Source organism: Mobula hypostoma, chromosome 1 (genome assembly GCF_963921235.1).
Source record: "Mobula hypostoma chromosome 1, sMobHyp1.1, whole genome shotgun sequence".
Taxonomy (NCBI): Eukaryota; Metazoa; Chordata; class Chondrichthyes; order Myliobatiformes; family Myliobatidae; genus Mobula; species Mobula hypostoma.
The window spans coordinates 54,577,420-54,596,397 of NC_086097.1; the positions used below are offsets into that span (position 1 = coordinate 54,577,420).

The following is an 18,978-nucleotide window of genomic DNA, read 5'->3' on the forward strand; positions in this document are numbered from 1 at the left end:
ATCTCCAAACAGCAAAACACAAGCTCCCACAATTCTAGAATCACATTCAAGACAAGAAACAAATGTAAAAGACATAAAATAAGTGATAAAGGTGGTTTCATGATCTATTCAGAAGATGTCAACCTAAAGAGTGTTGTTTGCAGGAGCCATCTTGAAGCTTGTCAAGTGAGACTTAAGATTGCAATCTTCTGCTTCAAAGACCAAAGGACTTTAATTTATGTGAATTTTCTTTTTGAATGGTTCAAAGTTCAAAGTAAATTTATTATTAAAGTACATATGTCACCATATGTAACCCTGAGATTCATTTTCTTGAGGGCATACTCAATAACTCCATAATTGAAACCATAATAGACTTAGTGAAAGACTGTACCAACTTGAGATTTCAACCGGAGTACACAAGACTACAAACTGTGCAAATACAAAAAGAAGGATATAATAATAATAAATAACTAAACAATAAATAAATATTGAGAACAGCAGATGAAGAGTCCTTGAAAATGAGTACATAGGTTGTAGGAGTATTTCAGTAATGGGGTGAGTGAAATTATCTCTTTTCGTTCAAGAGCCTGATGGTTGAGGGGTAATAACTGTTCCTGAATCTGCTGGTGTTAGGTCCTGAGGCTCCTGTACCACCACCTTGATGGCAACAGTGAGAAGAGAACATACTTGGGTGGTGGGGGTCCCTGAAGATGGATATTGGTTTCCTGTAATAACAATCTGTGTAAATGTACTGAGTTGTGGAGAGGGCTTTACCCATGATTCAGTGGGCCATATTAACTACTTTTTGTAGGATTTTCCATTCAAGGGCATTGGTGTTTCCATACTAGGCTGTTTCACAGCCAGTCAATATTCTTTCCACCACACATCCATAGAAAAGTTTCAGTTTTAGATGTCATGCCAAATCTTTGCAAACTCCTGAGGAACTAGAGGCACTGTCGTGTTTTCTTCATAATTGCACTTGCTTGCTAGGCCCAGGACAGGTTCTCTGAAATAACACCATCGAATTTAAAATTGCTGACCCTCTCCAGCTCTGATCCCCTGATGAGAACTGGCTCATGGAGCTCTGGTTTTCTCTTCCTGAAATCAGCAATCATCTCCTTGGTCTTACTGACATTGACTAAGAGGTTGTTATTGTGACACCACTCAGCCACATTTTCAGACTCTCTCCGTTATGCTGATTTGTCACCACCTTTGATTCAGCCAATGACAGTTGTATAATCAGCAAACTTGAATATGGCATTAGAGCTGTGCTTAGCCACACAGTCATAAGTGTAAAATGAATAAAGCAAGGGCTAATCTCATGGTTCATCCAGGGCTTCTGGTTGGAGAAGACGATGAATAATTTTGTGGGGACACATTTGTCTACAACTGTTTTTATAGAGTCTGTGACAAGCATGGTGTATTCATTCAGATCCAAAGATGAATGCTTGAACACAGCTCAGTCCATCAACTCAAAGCAATCCCATAGCTGCTCCTTTGCCTCCCATGACTCCCTCTTGTTATCTTAATCTCTGGAGCTTTGCTCTTTAGCTACTGCCTTTATACAGGTGGGGGAAGGACAGCCAAGTGATTAGATTTCCTGAAATTGTGGTCCATGCGTTCCTTATCTTAGTATAACAGTGGTCTAGTGTGTTGGGCCTTCTGATGCTACAGGTTATATGGTGATTATAATTGGGTAGGGATTACTTCAAACAAGCTTGATTGAAATCCCCAACTATGATAGCAACTTAAGGTTAAGAACGGTTATTCTGTAGGATAGAATCTTGTCAGTTACAGGAAGGCACTGTGCTATGGTGTGCAGTTAAGTTCAGAGATGACCTTGAGGCAATAATTGAAGTCCAAATATCTCAGTTTTATAGGATGAAATAAAGTTTGGAATGGACAAGCCTATGGAGCAATTTTGAATACTAAGAAGTTACTTAAAATGAACACGTTCCTTAACCAGTTGCCAATGTTGTTCTGCAAGCTAGATAACAAGTAAAATGGATGGGTGCAAATTAAGATACAGACATAAGAATTTTTATGAGAAATTTTATTTTTGTGGATTTAGTAAAGCATTTGGCAAACTCCATTAACTGGGCTGGTTCAGCGAATAAATCACACAGGATCCATGATGGGTTGGTATCTTGGATACAAAACTGACATGGTCAAAGAAAACAGAGTAATGATTGAGGTTGTTTCTCTGACTGGTAGCTTGTGATCAGTAGTATTCCGTAAGCGCTGGGACCTGTGTACATATAAAAATAACCTTGATGAAAATGTTGCTGTTGTGTTTGTGTTCACTGTTGACATGAAAGATTGGTGGAGTTGTGATAGTAAAGAAAGTTGTTGTAGGATCCAGGAGCATATAGATCAATTGGAAATAATGTAGGAAAAATGGTGGATGGAGTTTAATCTGGACAAATTAGAGGTGTTGCATTTTAGGAGGTGAAATATAAGAGGAAAATGTACAGGTAAATGGAAGCATCCTTAGGGCATTGATGTACAGAGGGATCTTGGGGTGCATGTTCATAGCTCTATTAAAGTGGTATTGCAAGAGGTGATAGGGCAATAAAAATAAAGGCATACAGCCAGCTTCCCATCATCAGTTGGGGCATTGTGTATTAATGTTAGACAGCCATGTTGCAACTGTAACCTTTGGTTAGGTCACATTTAGAGTATTGTGTATAATACAGGTCCCCGCACAGCAGGAAGGATGTGAAGGCTTTGGGTAGGATACAGAAGTGGTTCGCTGTAATGTTGCATGGATTGGGGTGTGTTAACTATAAGAAGAGTTTGGATTTCAAATATTTTCTGTGGAGTTGTGACCTGATAGAAATATATAAAATTATGAAAGACATAGATAGGGTAGGTAGATGGTCTTTTTCACAGAATGGAGGGCATAGGCTTAGGGTGAGAGGGAAAGTTTACAGATTTCCAAGGCAAGTGTTTTTTTTACACAGAGGGCATTATGTGCCAGGACTTTGCTGCCATGGGAGGTGGATAAAGCAAATGTGCTAACAAAATTTAAGTAGTATTTAGGCAGACCTCTAATGGGCAGAAAATAGGAAGATACAGACTTTATGTAGGTGGTTGGGTTTAATTCAGATTGTCACTGTCATCACAGACAAAGAAGGCAAAGTGGTGGTTGACGTTTCTCTCACTGCAGGTCTGTGACCGTGGTATCTCATAAGGATCGATACAAAATTGATTTTCTAAAAGAAATCCTTTTGAAAATGACCTGTGTAGTTTCTAACAGTTTAACCATTGTGAAATTATAATTACTATTTATTATTGAAATGGTAATTCTATTCTGCAATTATCTTTGAATGCTGATAGAAAGGCAATTTTCCTTTTAGAGTTCCAAGTGCCAGTGACAGAACCTGATATAAACAACAGACTGGAATCATTATGTCTCAGCATGACTGAACATGCCTTGGGTGGTAAGTGTAAAGGTTGCAGATAAAATGTAATACATGTATCCCCAAAACCTCTATGCAGTAGTTATAAAATTAGAATGCTTTAGATTAATGTGAAAAGGCAATATGCTTTTAATTGGTTTGACTTGGTAAACCAAATTTATTATAAATAAGACCTTGAGTGAAAACATCATTTTACAGCTCTTAGCTTTTCTGTTTCACAAGTGTAAAGAAGTGGTAAATGTCTCCAAAATTTGCTATTTATAATATTTGTATGATCATTCTACAATCTACATTGTCTTTCATTGCGATCAAATTTCAGTGAATGTCTCACTCTTTGTCATCTGTAAACTATAATTAATGCATTCACTTTGAATCTTCCAAAAAATCTTAATTGGCAGAAAACTGCCCTGATCTGAAAAATGATCACAACTCTATTTCAGTCTATCTCAATGCCTCTCACTTTGGTGCTGAGATACTTCAAAGTTAAATCAAACTGTTTCACCAACACTACCATATATCAAGCTTTTAATATTTGCAACATCAAAGACCATTTAGATCAGGCCTATACCAATTTTTATTTTACTAAAATGACCCATAATTTTGTGGGGTTTTTTGTCCTTAATTATATCCAATTTTACTTTCAAAATGCAATCATCTCTGATTTGACTACTTCATGATCAGCATCTCATGTTCCAGCAGCCGCAGAAAGGAATTCCAGTTAGTATCTTAAAATTAAAGCTTAAACCAGAAGAGATATCACCTCCCTAACTCTATGAAACCTTCATTCATTTTCAATAAAATATACTTAAGTTTTACATAGATTTGCATTAAATTTTGTGTTTTGCTGGAATTAATCCTAGTGATTCAAGTATCTCCCCACAACTACTGTAACTATTCCCAAGCGTGGTGAATATACATTAATAATTCTCAATGGGTTTAATATTGTTTCTGTTATGACAGTTATAATGCTTTACAATACTGTGACTGTAATTCTAAAATCCAAAATAGTAATGCTGTTTTTAATAGCTAGGTTTATTTGCATTTTTAGGCTGTTTCCAAACACTTTTTTTCCGTTGAGTGCCTTCTCATGACACTCAAGGTTTTCACCTCAAGGTATATTGTTGGTCAACATTCAACATGTAAAGATATACACCACTTGTCTCTCTATTCTGCTAACCATGTTACAAAATCGCTTTTGTCATCTCTCTAATTTCCTAAGACACCAGTTTGGTGGCATCATCAAATTTTAAGAAAGTTTTATTCTCAAACAGAAATATGAGGATAGACACTTAAGCTGTTCTCCATTCACCCACTCTCAGAACATTTGAAATGTGAACTGGAGTAGCCCGTGTAGCTCCTCAAGCCTGCTGTAAAATTCAAAAGAATCATGGCTATTTTTTTGTCAAAAGTTCAAAATAAATGTATTATCAAAGTACATAGATGTCATCATATAGCCTGAGATCTTTTTTCTTGCAGACATAAACAGAGAAAAGAAATATATGGTAGAACCAATGTAAAACTGCACACAAAGACTGACGACCAATATGCAAAAAAAGACCGTGCAAATACAGTACCAAAAAACTAATAATGATAAATACAGTCGGCCCTCCTTATCCGCGAGTTTCGTATGCACGAATTCAACCAACTGTGAATTGAGAAAACCCGGAAGTGCTCTTCCAGCACTTGTTGTTCGAGCATGCAGAGACTTTTTTTTTCTTGTCATTATTCCCTAAGCAATGCAGTATAACCACTATTTTACATAGTATTTACATTGTGTTAGGTATTGTAAGTAATCTAGAGATGATTTAAAGTATACAGGAGAATGTGCATAGGTTATCCTGGATCGGGATCGAGAAAAAAGGAAAGTTCCTTTACTAAGTAAGTCGGAACAAGTACATCCGGTATTATTTAGTGTCAGTTAGTCAAACGTTTGTCTTAGTATATATTTTACTTTTCTATACATATAAAACACTTAAGAAACCTATGTTTCAGCCCCAGGCTCGGAAACAGAAGTTCCCGAGTTCAATCCAGTGATAGACCGCTCCCGAGCGCGCTCTTCATCTGTGCCAGGTTGATGTGGAAGATCAAAAACCCAATAATTAAACCACTGCGTTGCTTAGTAATAATTTTAGCTTTCATCGGGGCAGGGCCTTTCTCACTTTATCCTTTAAAATTGTTCCGATCGTTGACCAACTGTAGCCTAACGCTTTTCCAATGACCAATTGCATTTTACCTCCTTCCGATTGCTTTATTATTTCCATTTTATTTTCAATCGTGATCATGGTTATTTTCATGAACAGAAACACTGCAGGTTCAGAGCTCCGCTGCCAGGTCCTAATGTCCACCGCACTGAGACAGGTTAAATAAGGTCCAGGGTTCCGCTGGGTCCTAAGGTCCACCACATTTAGACAGGTTGAATAAGGGACTTGACCATCTGCGTTTTTTTGTATCTGCGAGGGGTCCCGGAACAAATCCCTCGCAGATAAGGAGGGCCGACTGTACATAAATAATATTGAGAACGAGTTGTAGAGTCCTTAAAAGTGAGTCAATAGGTTGTGGAATCAGTTCAGTGTTGAGGGGAGTGAAGTTATCCACACTGGATCGGCAGCCTGATAGTTGAAATATAATAACTGTTCCTGACCCTCAACTTCAACTCATCCTTCCCATCCTGTTGCTTTATTTGCCTGGATTCCAAAGTCTCAGACTTGGAATACCCTCAATACATGGTCCTTGAGTAAAGAATTCCAGAGATTTAAACCCTGTGTTCTTCCTGATTTCAGTTAAAGTAATTTTTAGATCAATAGAAAACAAAGTTTTCTGTTATATTTATACCTCAGAATCAGGTTTAATATCACTGGCATATGTAGCACCAATAAATTGCAATATATAATATTAAAATAACTACAAATTACAATAAGAAATATATATATAAATTTAATTAAGTAGTCCAAAAAGTGAGAGAAAAAAATTGAAAATTGAGGTAGTGCACATGGGTACTTCGTCCATTCAGAAATCTGATGGAGGAGGGGAAGAAACTGTTCCTGAAGCATATGAGTATGTGTATGTCTTCAGGATCCTGTGCTTCCTCTTTGGTAGCAATGAGAAGAGAGCATGTTCTGGGTGATGGGGTATTTAATAATGGATGCTGCCTTTTTGACGCATCACATTTTCAAGGTGTCCTGGATGCTGGGGATGTTCATGCCCATGATGGAGCTGGCAGAGTTTCCGACTCTCTGTGCAGTGGCTGCTCCTTACTAGACAATGGTGCACCAGGTAGAATACTTAGTCTTTGTAAGTCCCTTTGAGCAGTGAATCCTTCCTAAAATCCAATTAAGTTGTGCAACGTTTCCCTAAGTGTCACTCTCCTAGTACACATTGTTAGCTTGACTAATAAACTGTTCTTTGCAGTGAACTACTTTTTATATAAACAGTTGAAAGTTTCAACTAAATTTTATTATATTCATTTGGAACACAAAATTTAATATCCTTTTCTATGAAATATTGAATCTGGTAAGGTTTCAACAAAAAATGAAATATTGTATCTATGCATCCAAGTTTAATCGTAAATAACTTGATACCCGAAATAATTTAAAAACTGTATGCAAATTACATAAACATCCAATATTTCTACTTCTGTGAGCATTGTCAGAAGAAGATTTAAACATATGTTTAATCAAATCTCCTTTGTCAAATATTGAAGCAACTATAGGATTGAACTACAAATATCCCATGTTTATTGAGATAATATCAGCTGGCCAATATACAGATTGTTTTATCTGAATACGATGATGAAAGCTCAACATTGTTTATGAATTTACATAATCTAGACAATTGTTTATATTTTATCCATAAAATGAAATGTTTGAGTACAAAAAAAGAATTTAAGTTGCATATAACTCTGAGTTTTATGCTGTTGCATGGCAAATTGAAAAAATAATGCTTTAATGTTACAAACTACTTTATGAAGTAAGTGGTAGAATGAATATTTCTGTCTCAAGGTGGTTTTTAAAAATACTTAAACTGTTAGAAAATCTGAATGTTTCTACCTATGAAGTAGTCAAATCAGATAATTGAATTATTATATAATTTTTATTGTTAATTTTCTTGGCATGTTTGCAGTCCAATTTCTGCTTACAAGCCATTTACACCCACTCCCCCACACTTTAAGGGTCAAGGAGTTGGGATTTAGTGTGGTTTCCCTTTATCAAATGAAACAGTGGCTTGGTGAATGGTAAATGAGTTTGCATGTTCCACATAACAAGAAGTTTAACATTATTTGTATTTAATAATCCTCTGTGATCTTTCTATATCAGTGGAATTATGTAAATTGGAAAACTGAGCAATTATCTTTTCCACTTTTCCACTTTTCCACTTTGAAAGGATAGAAATCATTTTATTGCAGGCTTTTAGCCTAATTATCCTCAATTGAATGAAGAAATGAGGAAGGAAATGTTTTTCAGAGGTATTGTGAACCCATCAGGCCGAAAATTAGAGTTTCCATGCGCCAGAAAGTATTTTCTCTTTCTATAGCATTATTTCCCCTTCAAGCACCTACATCTTTCTTGCAGATTGACTACAATCTTTGGCCACCTTGTATACTTTTTCACCTCAGCTTCAAAGGATTTAATTCTCTAAAAACAAAATCCTTAGTTTGGATGGTCTATGACTTTGACCACATGCGGGAGAACTTTATTTGGTTTGAGGAGAGATGAGTAACTTCTCTGCATGAAACTGCACAAAGAAATCGACTTCAGGGGAGTGATTTATTTGATAAGGGATAAATGCTCATAAAGATCATCTCGGCCCTTTGCTTACGAAGACTGCCTTAGATACAGTGATTCTGTATAATGTGATTTATGTTTTCCACTATGGACAATTCTGGTAAATACTCCTGGTATGTCATACTTTAAATGCAATATTTCTTTAATTTGGATTCCCATGTCACATAAGTGTCCATGATTGTCTTATTTGCAAACTTGCCACTGTTATTCTCTAGCTTTTAGAAGAGGTCATCACAGATTATTATTAGATGTCTTCGTGTCAGCAGTAAGAATCATAGTTTTGCCACATATTTAAAGTAGGCCACCACATATTCCAAATCAATATCATATGTTGAAACCAAAAAGCTGATGATAGACTGTTAAGGAAATCTTAATCAGTTCCTTTTTAAAGAAATGTAATAAAAGAACATTTAAAATAAATTTATTTGAGTTTGAAGTTTTTTGAAGTGATATCTTTTAGCGCACGCCTACATAATAATATATTTTTTGTAATCTGTTTTCAAGCCAAGTGAAGTTTTAGTCACTATTGTGTAGATTAAATAAAATACTACTTTAAATAATGTAACATGTAGATAGCAATGTGTGAGAATATTTCAATAAAACTTCAGAATACTAACTTTGATTTTAATTTTCAGATGGCGTTGATAGAACTTCTACTATCTAGAAAGGATAAACTACACCAGTTGATGTTGGCTCTGAATCTTATAAATAATCGTGGGTTCAGACCACGTTCATAAGTTCCAGTCACGTGCCCTGGTCAGGGTCAACTGATACCTTGTGTCATGTTTCTGCAAGCTGTAATGAACATTTTATTTTTACGCGTGTTTGGATTGTCACTGTGTCATCAAATCCTGAAGCATTGTCAAGCCAAATAAAAGTACTTCAGTCCGCGAAAAGGATTTTGCAGTGAAACAACCTCAGAGAAGTCAGCAGATGAGTTAGTGAGGTGGCAGATAAATGGGGTGGTCTTTTTTAGTGACAACAGGTGAATTTCAATAGTGGTTCGTTACATTTCTGTTCTTAAAAACATTTCTTTAAAAGAATTCTGCAAACTTGTACTAAAAATATGCTACCAGAAGAAGTCTGACATGAGATGTCATTCACCTTAAATGCATCTGATTTGGTTGTTGAGCTCTTTTCAAAATTGAAGTACTATTGTCATGAAGAGGACTCTGAGATGAATAATTTAAGTGCAACTAAAATTAACTTGTTGTTTACATAATTATAAAGGGTACATAAACATTTTCAGGTATGCTATTGTTATTTGTATTGTCATTGTTAAAGCATTTTCCCCCTCTGCAATAGCAGCAGGTTTGTTCGTTTGATTAGCAGCAAAGCCATGCTTCCATGGGGTAGTTGCTTTTTCTAAAAGAAAGTGTAAGTGCTTGTGACCTAAGTGGGTACATTTGTTGATGATGAGAGAGGGGTTCTGGAATGTTGTTGAATGCTGGAGAGTTATGTGATACCATAGGAGTTAAACTCAATCAGTCTTGCAGTCAGTTTAACTGTTGGCAAATATGCTGTTTGCTCTTGTTTTGCTTCCAATTCCCCCTCCCCGTCCCTTGCAAAAAGGCCCAGTGTTTACAGTTAAAATTAAGTTGGTACTGTATGCAAGTTACCAGGTCCTAAATATTTTCTGCATCCCTTCCCCAATCACTTACCCAAAGTGTTGAAAAACTAGAGAGTAAGCATCCAAGAGTGTGAAAGAGGGAGTTTGTACAACATACACAATATAAAAGGAAGGATAAGGACTGAGAAAAATTAGACAGATACTGGATGAGGTTGAATATATGGATATTTTGTCAGAAAGGGAGTTGGAAATGCAGTATTAAAGAAACTGGTGAAAGCAAAGTGTTTAACCATTTTCACAAAAAGTGCATTTATATACAATGAATGCAAGTTCAAACATTTAATGTGACTCTGTTCTTGCTAACACAAAAACTTGTTTGATGAGAGTCCTTAGAAGTATTTACAAATCAGAATTGATATTTATTCCTCCACTGATTTATAGATACAGAGGTTATCTATTAATTAGATGTATTATTTTAGATATGTATTAACTTGCTATGGCTGGTAACCATGAGTATGTCTCAAAATATTAACATCCATTTAGTTAATTTTAATATTATTGCTTATTTCTACTGATGAGTATAGTTTAAATATTTGCATAGATAAAAAATGTTTTGCTAAGAAGTGCTGTCTGGTGAATTAATTTTAACATGTGGCTTTGTCTTGAGAACACTGATGCCATTCTGTTTTTTTTTCTGTTGAGTCCTGTATTGACTGCAGGTGTAGAGCTTGGTTAATACTATCCTATGTAAATTGAATTATTTATGAAATGATGATTGCATGCATATAAGGCTGTGAAGTCAAATATTTAGGAAAAAAAGCGGCAGTGCCTTTCCTTTTGTATCTTCCACATACCCCAAACATTAACTGTTTTATACAGAACAAAATAGCACCATTAATTGAAAACAAAGGTGACAAGACATATTCTTGATATTTATAGTCTTTGTTTTTGTTTGGTTAAGTGTTGTGCACACTAAATATCCCTGCAAGTCCAGCAGAAAGCCTGGTAGAGTAACTCTTTTGAATATGTTTGAAGTGCTTAATTTTTTGTGGACATTGGAAAAATTCAGTAGTGAAACCATATAAAATAGCTTACTATTGTGAGCTGTTCCAGAAATGAAAGTTTTCTAGAATTTCTGCCAGGTTACTGTAATGCCTTTAAGAGATTATGGCTGGAAAACAAGACCTCTTAGTAATGATATTTTAAAGTTCAAAGCAGAGTCTTGCATGGATGTGTGTGCACTATATATAAGAGAAAACTAGATTACATTTTTAAAAAGAATTGTTTTGTACAAGCCATTAACATTTGCTATGATGGCTTTTATTTTTTGTATTTCTTTATCTTGATTCAGAAAATAGTGAATGTTTATTCCTCTGAGAGGAATAGGAAGCAATGCTAGTAGTAATTACCTGGATACTTCCGCCCTCTTTTTTTTAATATTATATTATTCCCTAAGTATTTATGGACAGTTTTGTTAAACAGTGTAGAACCTTTTTTCTTTTTTTTAAATACTCAATCCCATATTACTTCCTTTGTTGCATGTCAGGCAGAGACAGCCCCACATGGTAGGTGCATGCATGCTAATGTTCTCGTTTTCCTCTGTAAAGAAGGTAGTGTACAAGAAAAGTGTTTCTTGCATAGTTACTGCTGCACATAAATGCATATTTTTACAGCTTGTCACCTTATGGAAAAAGCACGTTTGTTACATGTTAAAGCTTTATGACAAACACTCGTTTTACTTGCTGTTCTTGCAAGTGTATAGTTTTCAAATGTTCTTGTTTAAAGTTACCAATGAATTACTCTTGTGACTTAAAACAGCAAATGCTACAATGTATTTATTTACTCCCAATTCTGTCACTTAACTAAAATGTTGGCTATTTCACATCAGCATTATATTGAAAGTGAAGGGAGATAATACAAGTTTTTGTAACATTGTGGTGTATGTGTTTGTTTTTTTCAAAAATAAAACTTACACACCCAGTTTGAATACTCATGCAATCCCAAAGACAGCTTCTGTATAAAAAGCTGCAGATGAGTGATCAGGCCATACTGTTAAAGAGAAAATAGCTAGTGAGCCAGTAGGTGATTTCCTCTCACTTTGAAGGTGTTCTCAAATTTTGTTATCCTCTGATTAAGAAGGTGGCAAGAAATTATGCCAAACCTCTTGGGCTGCTGCAATAGGTACAGTATACAGAACAATTTATGCTGATTTCTTCATTAAATGGTTCACTCTTGCTCTTTTTTTAAAAATTGCTTTCTCTTTGGGAAATTTATCATTTTCACCGAGCTGATCTGTTGAACCACTTAAATGAGATAGCTAATTTGCCCTCATAACCATATAACAGTTACAGCATGGAATCAGGCCATCTCAGCCCTTCTAGTCCATGCCTACTCTCACCTAGTCCCACCGACCTGCACTCAGCCCATAACCCTCCATTCCTTTCCTGCCCATATAGCTGTCCAATTTAACTTTAAACGACAACATCGAACCTGCCTCAACCACTTCTGCTGGAAGCTCGTTCCACACAGCTACCACTCTCTGAGTAAAGCTCCCCCTCATGTTACCCCTAAACTTTTGCCCTTTAACTCTCAACTCCTGTCCTCTTGTTTGAATCTCCCCCACTCTCAATGGAAAAAGCCTATCCACGTCAACTCTCTATCCCCCTCATAATTTTAAATACCCCTATCAAGTCCCCCCTCAACCTTCTACATTCCAAAGAATAAAGACCCAACTTGTTCAACCTTTCTCTGTAACGTAGATGATGAAAGCCAGGTAATATTCTAGTAAATCTCTGTACTCTCTCTATTTTGTTGACATCTTTCCAATAATTCGGTGACCAAAACTGTACACAATACTCCAAATTTGGCCTCACCAATGCCTTGTACAATTTCAACATTACATCTCAACTCCTATACTCAATGCTCTGATTTAAAAAGGCCAGCATACCAAAAGCTTTCTTCACCACCCTATCCACATGAGATTCCACTTTCAGGGAACAATGCACCATTATTCCTAGATCCCTCTGTTCTACTGTATTCTTCAATGCCCTACCATTTTCCATGTATGTCCTATTTTGATTAGTCCTACCAAAATGTAGCACCTCACATTTATCAGCGTTAAACTCCATCTGCCATCTTTCAGCCCACTCTTCTAACTGGCCTAAATCTCTCTGCAAGCTTTGAAAACCTACTTCATTTTCCACAACTCCACCTATCTTAGTATCATCTGCATACTTACTCATCCAATTTACCACCCCTTCATCCAGATCATTAATATATATGCCAAATAACATTGGACCCAGTACAGGATCCCTAAGGCACACTACTAGTCACCGGCCTCCAATCTGACAAACAGTTATCCACCACCACTCTCTGGCGTCTCCCATCCAGCCACTGCTGAATCCATTTTACTACTTCAATATTAATTCCCAACAATTGAACCTTCCTAACCAACCTTCCATGTGGGACCTTGTCAAAGGCATTACTGAAGTCCATATAGACAACATCCACCGCTTTACCCTCATCAACTTTCCTAGTAACCTCTTCAAAAAATTCAATAAGATTTGTCAAACATGACCTTCCACGCACAAATCCATGTTGACTGTTCCTAATCAGACCCTGTCTATTCAGATAATTATATATACCATCTCTAAGACTACTTTTCATCAATTTACCCACCACTGATGTCAAACTCACAGGCTGATAATTGCTAGGTTTACTGTTAGAACCCTTTTTAAACAATGGAACAACATGAGCAATATGCCAATTTTCCGGCACCATCCCCGTTTCTAATGACATTTGAAATATTTCTGTCAGAGCCCCTGCTATTTCCACACTAACTTCCCTCAAGTTCCTAGGGAATATCCTGTCAGGACCTGGAGACTTATCCACCTTTATATACCTTAAAAGCTCCAGTACTTCCTCTTCTTTAATCATCATAGTTTCCATAACTTCCCGACCTATTTCCCTTATCTTACACAATTCAATATACTTCTCCTTAGTGAATACCAAAGAAAAGAAATTGTTCAAAATCTCCCCCATCTCTTTTGGCTCCACAGATAGCTGTCCACTCTGATTGTCTAAGGGACCAATTTTATCCCTCACTATCCCTTTGCTATTAATATAACAGTAGAAACCCTTGGGATTTATTTTCACCTTACTTGCCAAAGCAACCTCATATCTTCTTTTAGCTTTTCTAATTTCTTTCTTAAGATTCTTTTTACATTCTTTACATTCCTTGAGCACCTCATTTACTCCATGCTGCCTATATTTATTGTAGATAACTCTTTTTTTGACCGAAGTTTCCAATATCCCTTGAAAACCATGGCTCTCTCAAACTTTTAACCTTTCCTTTCAACCTAACAGGAACATAAAGATTCTGTACTCTCAAAATTTCACCTTTAAATGACCTCCATTTCTCAATTACATTCTTCCCATAAAACAAATTGTCCCAATCCACTCCTTCTAAATCCTTTCGCATCTCCTCAAAGTTAGCCTTTCGCCAATCAGAAATCTCAACCCTGGGTCCAGACCTATCCTTCTCCATAATTATATTGAAACTAATAGCATTATGATCACTGGACCCGAAGTGCTCCCCAACACAAAGGGTATACTGACATTGGAGAGGGTTCAGAGAAGATTCACGAGAATAATTCCAGGAATGAAAGGGTTACCGTATGAGGAATGTCTGCCAGCTCTTGGGCTGTATTCCCTGGAGTTCAGGAAAATGAGGGGGGATCTCATAGAAATATTCCAAATATTAAAAGGCCTGAACAGATTAGATATGACAAAGTTATTTCCCATGGTAGGGGAATGTAGGACAAGAGGGCATGACTTCAGGATTGAAGGATCTCCATTTAGAATAGAGATGCGAAGAAATTACTTTAGTCAAGAGAGTAGGAAATCTGTGGAATTTGTTGCCACGAGCGGCTGTGGAGGCCAAGTCGTTGGGTGCATTTAAGGCAAAGATAGATAGGTTCTTGATTAGCCAGGGCATCAAAGGGTATGGGGAGAAGGCAGCGGAGTGGAGATGACTGGATGAATTGGATCAGCCCATGATTGAATGGCAGAGTAGACTCAATGGGCTGAATGGCCTACTTCTGCTCCTTCTATATCTTATGATCTTATATCTTCTCTTACATGAAACTCAGTGGGAAGGCAGTTGATGAGAATATTTGGATTTTGAAATCGGATATAGATTGAGTGAGGAATGCAGACTTGACAAGTTAAGTGTGGGAAAGCGTGAGGCAATTCAATAAGAGGAATTTAAAGGCAAGCTATTATCTGTAAAGGATTGCAGATGAGCAAAGTGCAGAAGGATCTTGCTGTCCTTGTATGTGCATCACAAGAAGTTAGTAGGCAGGTGTACCAAGTCCTTAAGAAGGCAAATGACATTAGAATCATAGAGTAATACAACACGGAACAGGCCCTTCTGTTCAACTAGTCCACATTAACCACAGCATCCTTCCTTCCATGTACTTGTTCAAATGCCTCTCAAATGTTGCCATTGTACCTACATCATCTAGCAGTTCATTCCAAGTATTCACTACTCTCAGTTTAAAGAAGTTAATTCTCGTGCCTCTTAGGTCTCTCCCCTCTTAACTAGTGTCTGTACCATCTAGTTTTGAACTCTCCAAACCTGCGGAAAAACACTATGACCATCCCCTTTAATCTTAACCCCTCATGATTTTATATTTCTTTGAAGTCACCCCTCATTCTCCTGTGGTCCAATGTAGCCAACCTCTCCCTGTAATTTAGGCCCTCTAGTCTAGGTAGCATCCTCATTAATCTCTTCTCCATCCTCTCCAGCATTACGATGGCTTTCCCATAACCGGATGACTACAACAGTACAAATACTCTGAATGCAGACAAGAACAAGTACAACGTAATGACTCTACTCCTAAACTCAGTGCCATAACTAATGAAGACCAACATGCTAAATGCTTTCTTCACCACCTCATCTTCCAGTGAACTGTGCACTTGTACTCTGAGGTCTCTGTTCTACAACACTCATTAGGGCGGTGCCATTCACTGATTTGATGCAACACCTCATGCTTGAAATCCATATGCTATTCCTCAGCTCATCTCCCTAACTGAACAAGATCTCTTCACTACTGACAAGATCCTCTAATTGAGCAACATTATCAAACTTGCTAATTTGTATATTTACATAAATTATGGATAATAGAGGGCCCAACACTAACCCTTGGGACACTGCACTAGCAACAGTAACATTTATTATCAGAGTACATACATGTCACCATTTACAACCCTGAGATTCTTTTTCTGTGGGCGTACTTAGGAAATCTACAGAACGGGATCTGTAAACTGTAAACAAACTGTGTGAATGCAGTTGATAAATAAATAGCAATAAATAATGAACATGCAATAACAAGATAAAAGAGTCCTTAAATGACTGTAGTTATCCCCTTTTGTTCAAGAACCTGGGTGAGGAGGATCTTTGATGATGATTGCTGCTTTTCTATGGTAATGTTTCCTGTAGATGCGCTCAATGGTTGGGAAGGTTTAGCCCATGATGTACTGGGCTGAATCCACTACCTTTTGTAGGATATTCTACTTAAAGGCATTGGTGTTCCCAGGCGGTAACACAGCCAGTTGGCACACCTTCTACCACACTTCCACAGAAATTTGCCAAGGTTTTTGATGACGTGCCAAATCTCTGCAGACTCCTGACTCCTGTCACACTTTCTTCACAATTGTATTTACATGATGGGTCCAAGACAGGCCCTCTGAGAAAGTGACACCCAGGAATTTAAAGTAACTGACCATCTTCACCTCTGATTGTCTGACGATTACTGGCTTATGGACCCCTGAATTTCCCTCTCCTGAAGTCTACAATCAGTCTTTTCGTCTTAGATTGACATTGAGTCAGAGAAACAACCATGATTCTCACCTTTCTATCATTGAGTCAGTTCCAAATCTACTTAAGTAGCTCACCCTGAATTTCACATGACCTAACCTTCCAGATCAGCCTGCCAACCTAGAACTTGCCAACGGCCTTACTGAAATCCATATAGACAACATCTACTTCCCTATCTTCAACTATCCCCTTAAGTCACCTCTTCAAAAAACTCAAGTTTCATCAGACATAACCTCCCATGTACAATCCTTGCTGACTATTCATGTTCAAGTCATGGCAACATCCTTACAGTTTGTGTCCCTTATGAGCCATTCCACCCATCTATTTATACTTCCTTTAAGTAGATTAATTTATTCAACATTGCTGTTTCATATAATCTGTTCATTTGGAAATTGTGCTGTAGATCTGTCTAAATTATTAAAGTATATTATGAAAAGGACTAACCCTAACAACCGTTTGTTCAAAGTTCCACTGTACACTCCCCTGTAGTCAGAAAAGTTTTGAGGATTGCTGTTTCCCATAACTTAATTCTTACTCCATGATCTTGATTACATTTATTATGTGGCTCCTATTAAATCTATCTTAGAAATCACATGCATCTATCTTTTCTGTTGCTTTATCAAAAACTTGTCCAGGTGATTGGATCTGACTTACATCTAACAAATTCATTCTGGCTTTCTCTAAATTAATCCAAACGAGTAAAGTTACTACTTGTTCTGCCCCTGGTTATTGTTTCTAAAACTTTCCCTACCACTGAGGTTAAATTTCTAGTCTGTAGTGGCTAGGTTATCTCTTTTTTGTTCCTTTTTTTTGAACAAAGATGTGGCATAAATGTTTTTTCCATTCCTCAGGCACTTACTTGAAATCTGGATGTATGGAACGTTACTGCTTGGACCTCTAATTTTCTCCTATGCTTGTCCCAAGAAGTTGGGGTATATCTCATCTTCTACCCTGTAACTTGCAGTATAGTTCATTTTTCTACTATTGTTTTTCTATCATTTGTACTGCATCTGAGAATTTCAATTATCTATTCCTTTGCTAGGTCTCCAGCAGCATCTTCTGAGGTGAAGATTGAAATAAAGAACTCATTCAACATCTCGATTATGCCCTCATGAATAGAATTCCTTTTTGGTTTCTGATCAATCTCATTTCTCCTCTAAAACCCTTTATCCCAAATGGGTTTCTTACAGTGTGTCCAGGTACAATGCTTCACATGAATTGGAATTATAAACATTTTTAACGCCAGATTAAATTTAGTCCAGTATTTTCTAAATGGCCAGCATTCATTGCCCAATGCCAGATGAGGCTCTTCAAATCAGTATGATGATGGTATTTTCATTATGATTGATTTAGAGTATTTTGATTAGTGACGAATTAGAGCCAATCTATGTCTATGTTAGATTGATGTGCTATTTTGAAGGAACTTCCAGGTTTCAATGTTCCCTTCTGTTTCCTGTGCTGGTCTTTTCAATTAATCGTGGTAAGGGGTTGGAGAGATCTTGCCAAAGGGTACCTCTAGAGCATTTTATAAATAATATACAATGTAACCATTGTACATCTACAGCATGATGAAGGGAGTGAACGTTTTAAAATGGTGAGTGGACATTGATAAAGTAGATTATTTTGTTCCTGATGATGTTGAGTTTCTCAACTACTGTTGGAGCTAATCATAATCAGGCATATGTTGGGAAATTTGTCATCTTTGTGGCAGACATACCATGCAATACATAATAATGCGCGCGTACACACACACACACACCCGTTAAATAAGTAGTGAGGTAATGTTTTTGGGTTCAATGTGCATTCAGAAATTGGATAGCAGAGGGGAAGAAGCTGTTCCTGTTCAATGTGTGCCTTCAGACTTTTCTACCTCTTTCTTGATGGTAGAAATGAGAACAAGGCATGGGGGCCCTTCATGATGGGTGCTGCCTTTTTGAGGCATCATTCCTTGAAGATGTCCTAGATACTGCAGAGGCTAATGCCCATGATGGAGCTAACCAAGTTCACAAATCTCTGCAGCTTATTTTGATGCTGTGTAATAGAACCATGTCTCTCCCAGCACCCCTCCCCATCCCCCACCATACCAGACAGTGATGCAGCCAGTTAGAATGCTCTACACGGTAAATCTGTAGAAATTTGTGAGTGTCTTTGATGACATACAGTGCTAATAAAAAGCATTCGCCCCTTCTTGGAAATTTTGATGTTTTATTGTTTTACAACATTGAATCGCAGTTGATTTAATTTGGCTTTTTTGACAAAGATCGACAGAAAAAGACTCTTTCATGCCAATGTGAAAACAGACCTCTACAAAGTAATCTAAATTAATTACAAATATAAAATACGAAA

At 37.0% G+C, this 18,978-nt stretch overlaps 1 protein-coding gene across 4 annotated transcripts in view; it reads left to right on the forward strand.

The window, feature by feature from the left end:
* samd4a (sterile alpha motif domain containing 4A) overlaps positions 1–11,752 on the forward strand; it is a 174,381-nt gene extending 162,629 nt beyond the window's left edge. For all 4 annotated transcript variants that reach the window (XM_063049146.1, XM_063049125.1, XM_063049148.1 and 1 more), the window contains 2 exons: positions 3,339–3,422; positions 8,818–11,752. In XM_063049146.1, the coding sequence (XP_062905216.1) occupies positions 3,339–3,422; positions 8,818–8,846 (113 nt within the window). In that variant the 3' untranslated portion in view covers positions 8,847–11,752. The remainder of the gene's footprint in view (positions 1–3,338; positions 3,423–8,817) is intronic.
* The last annotated feature ends 7,226 nt before the right edge of the window (positions 11,753–18,978 follow it).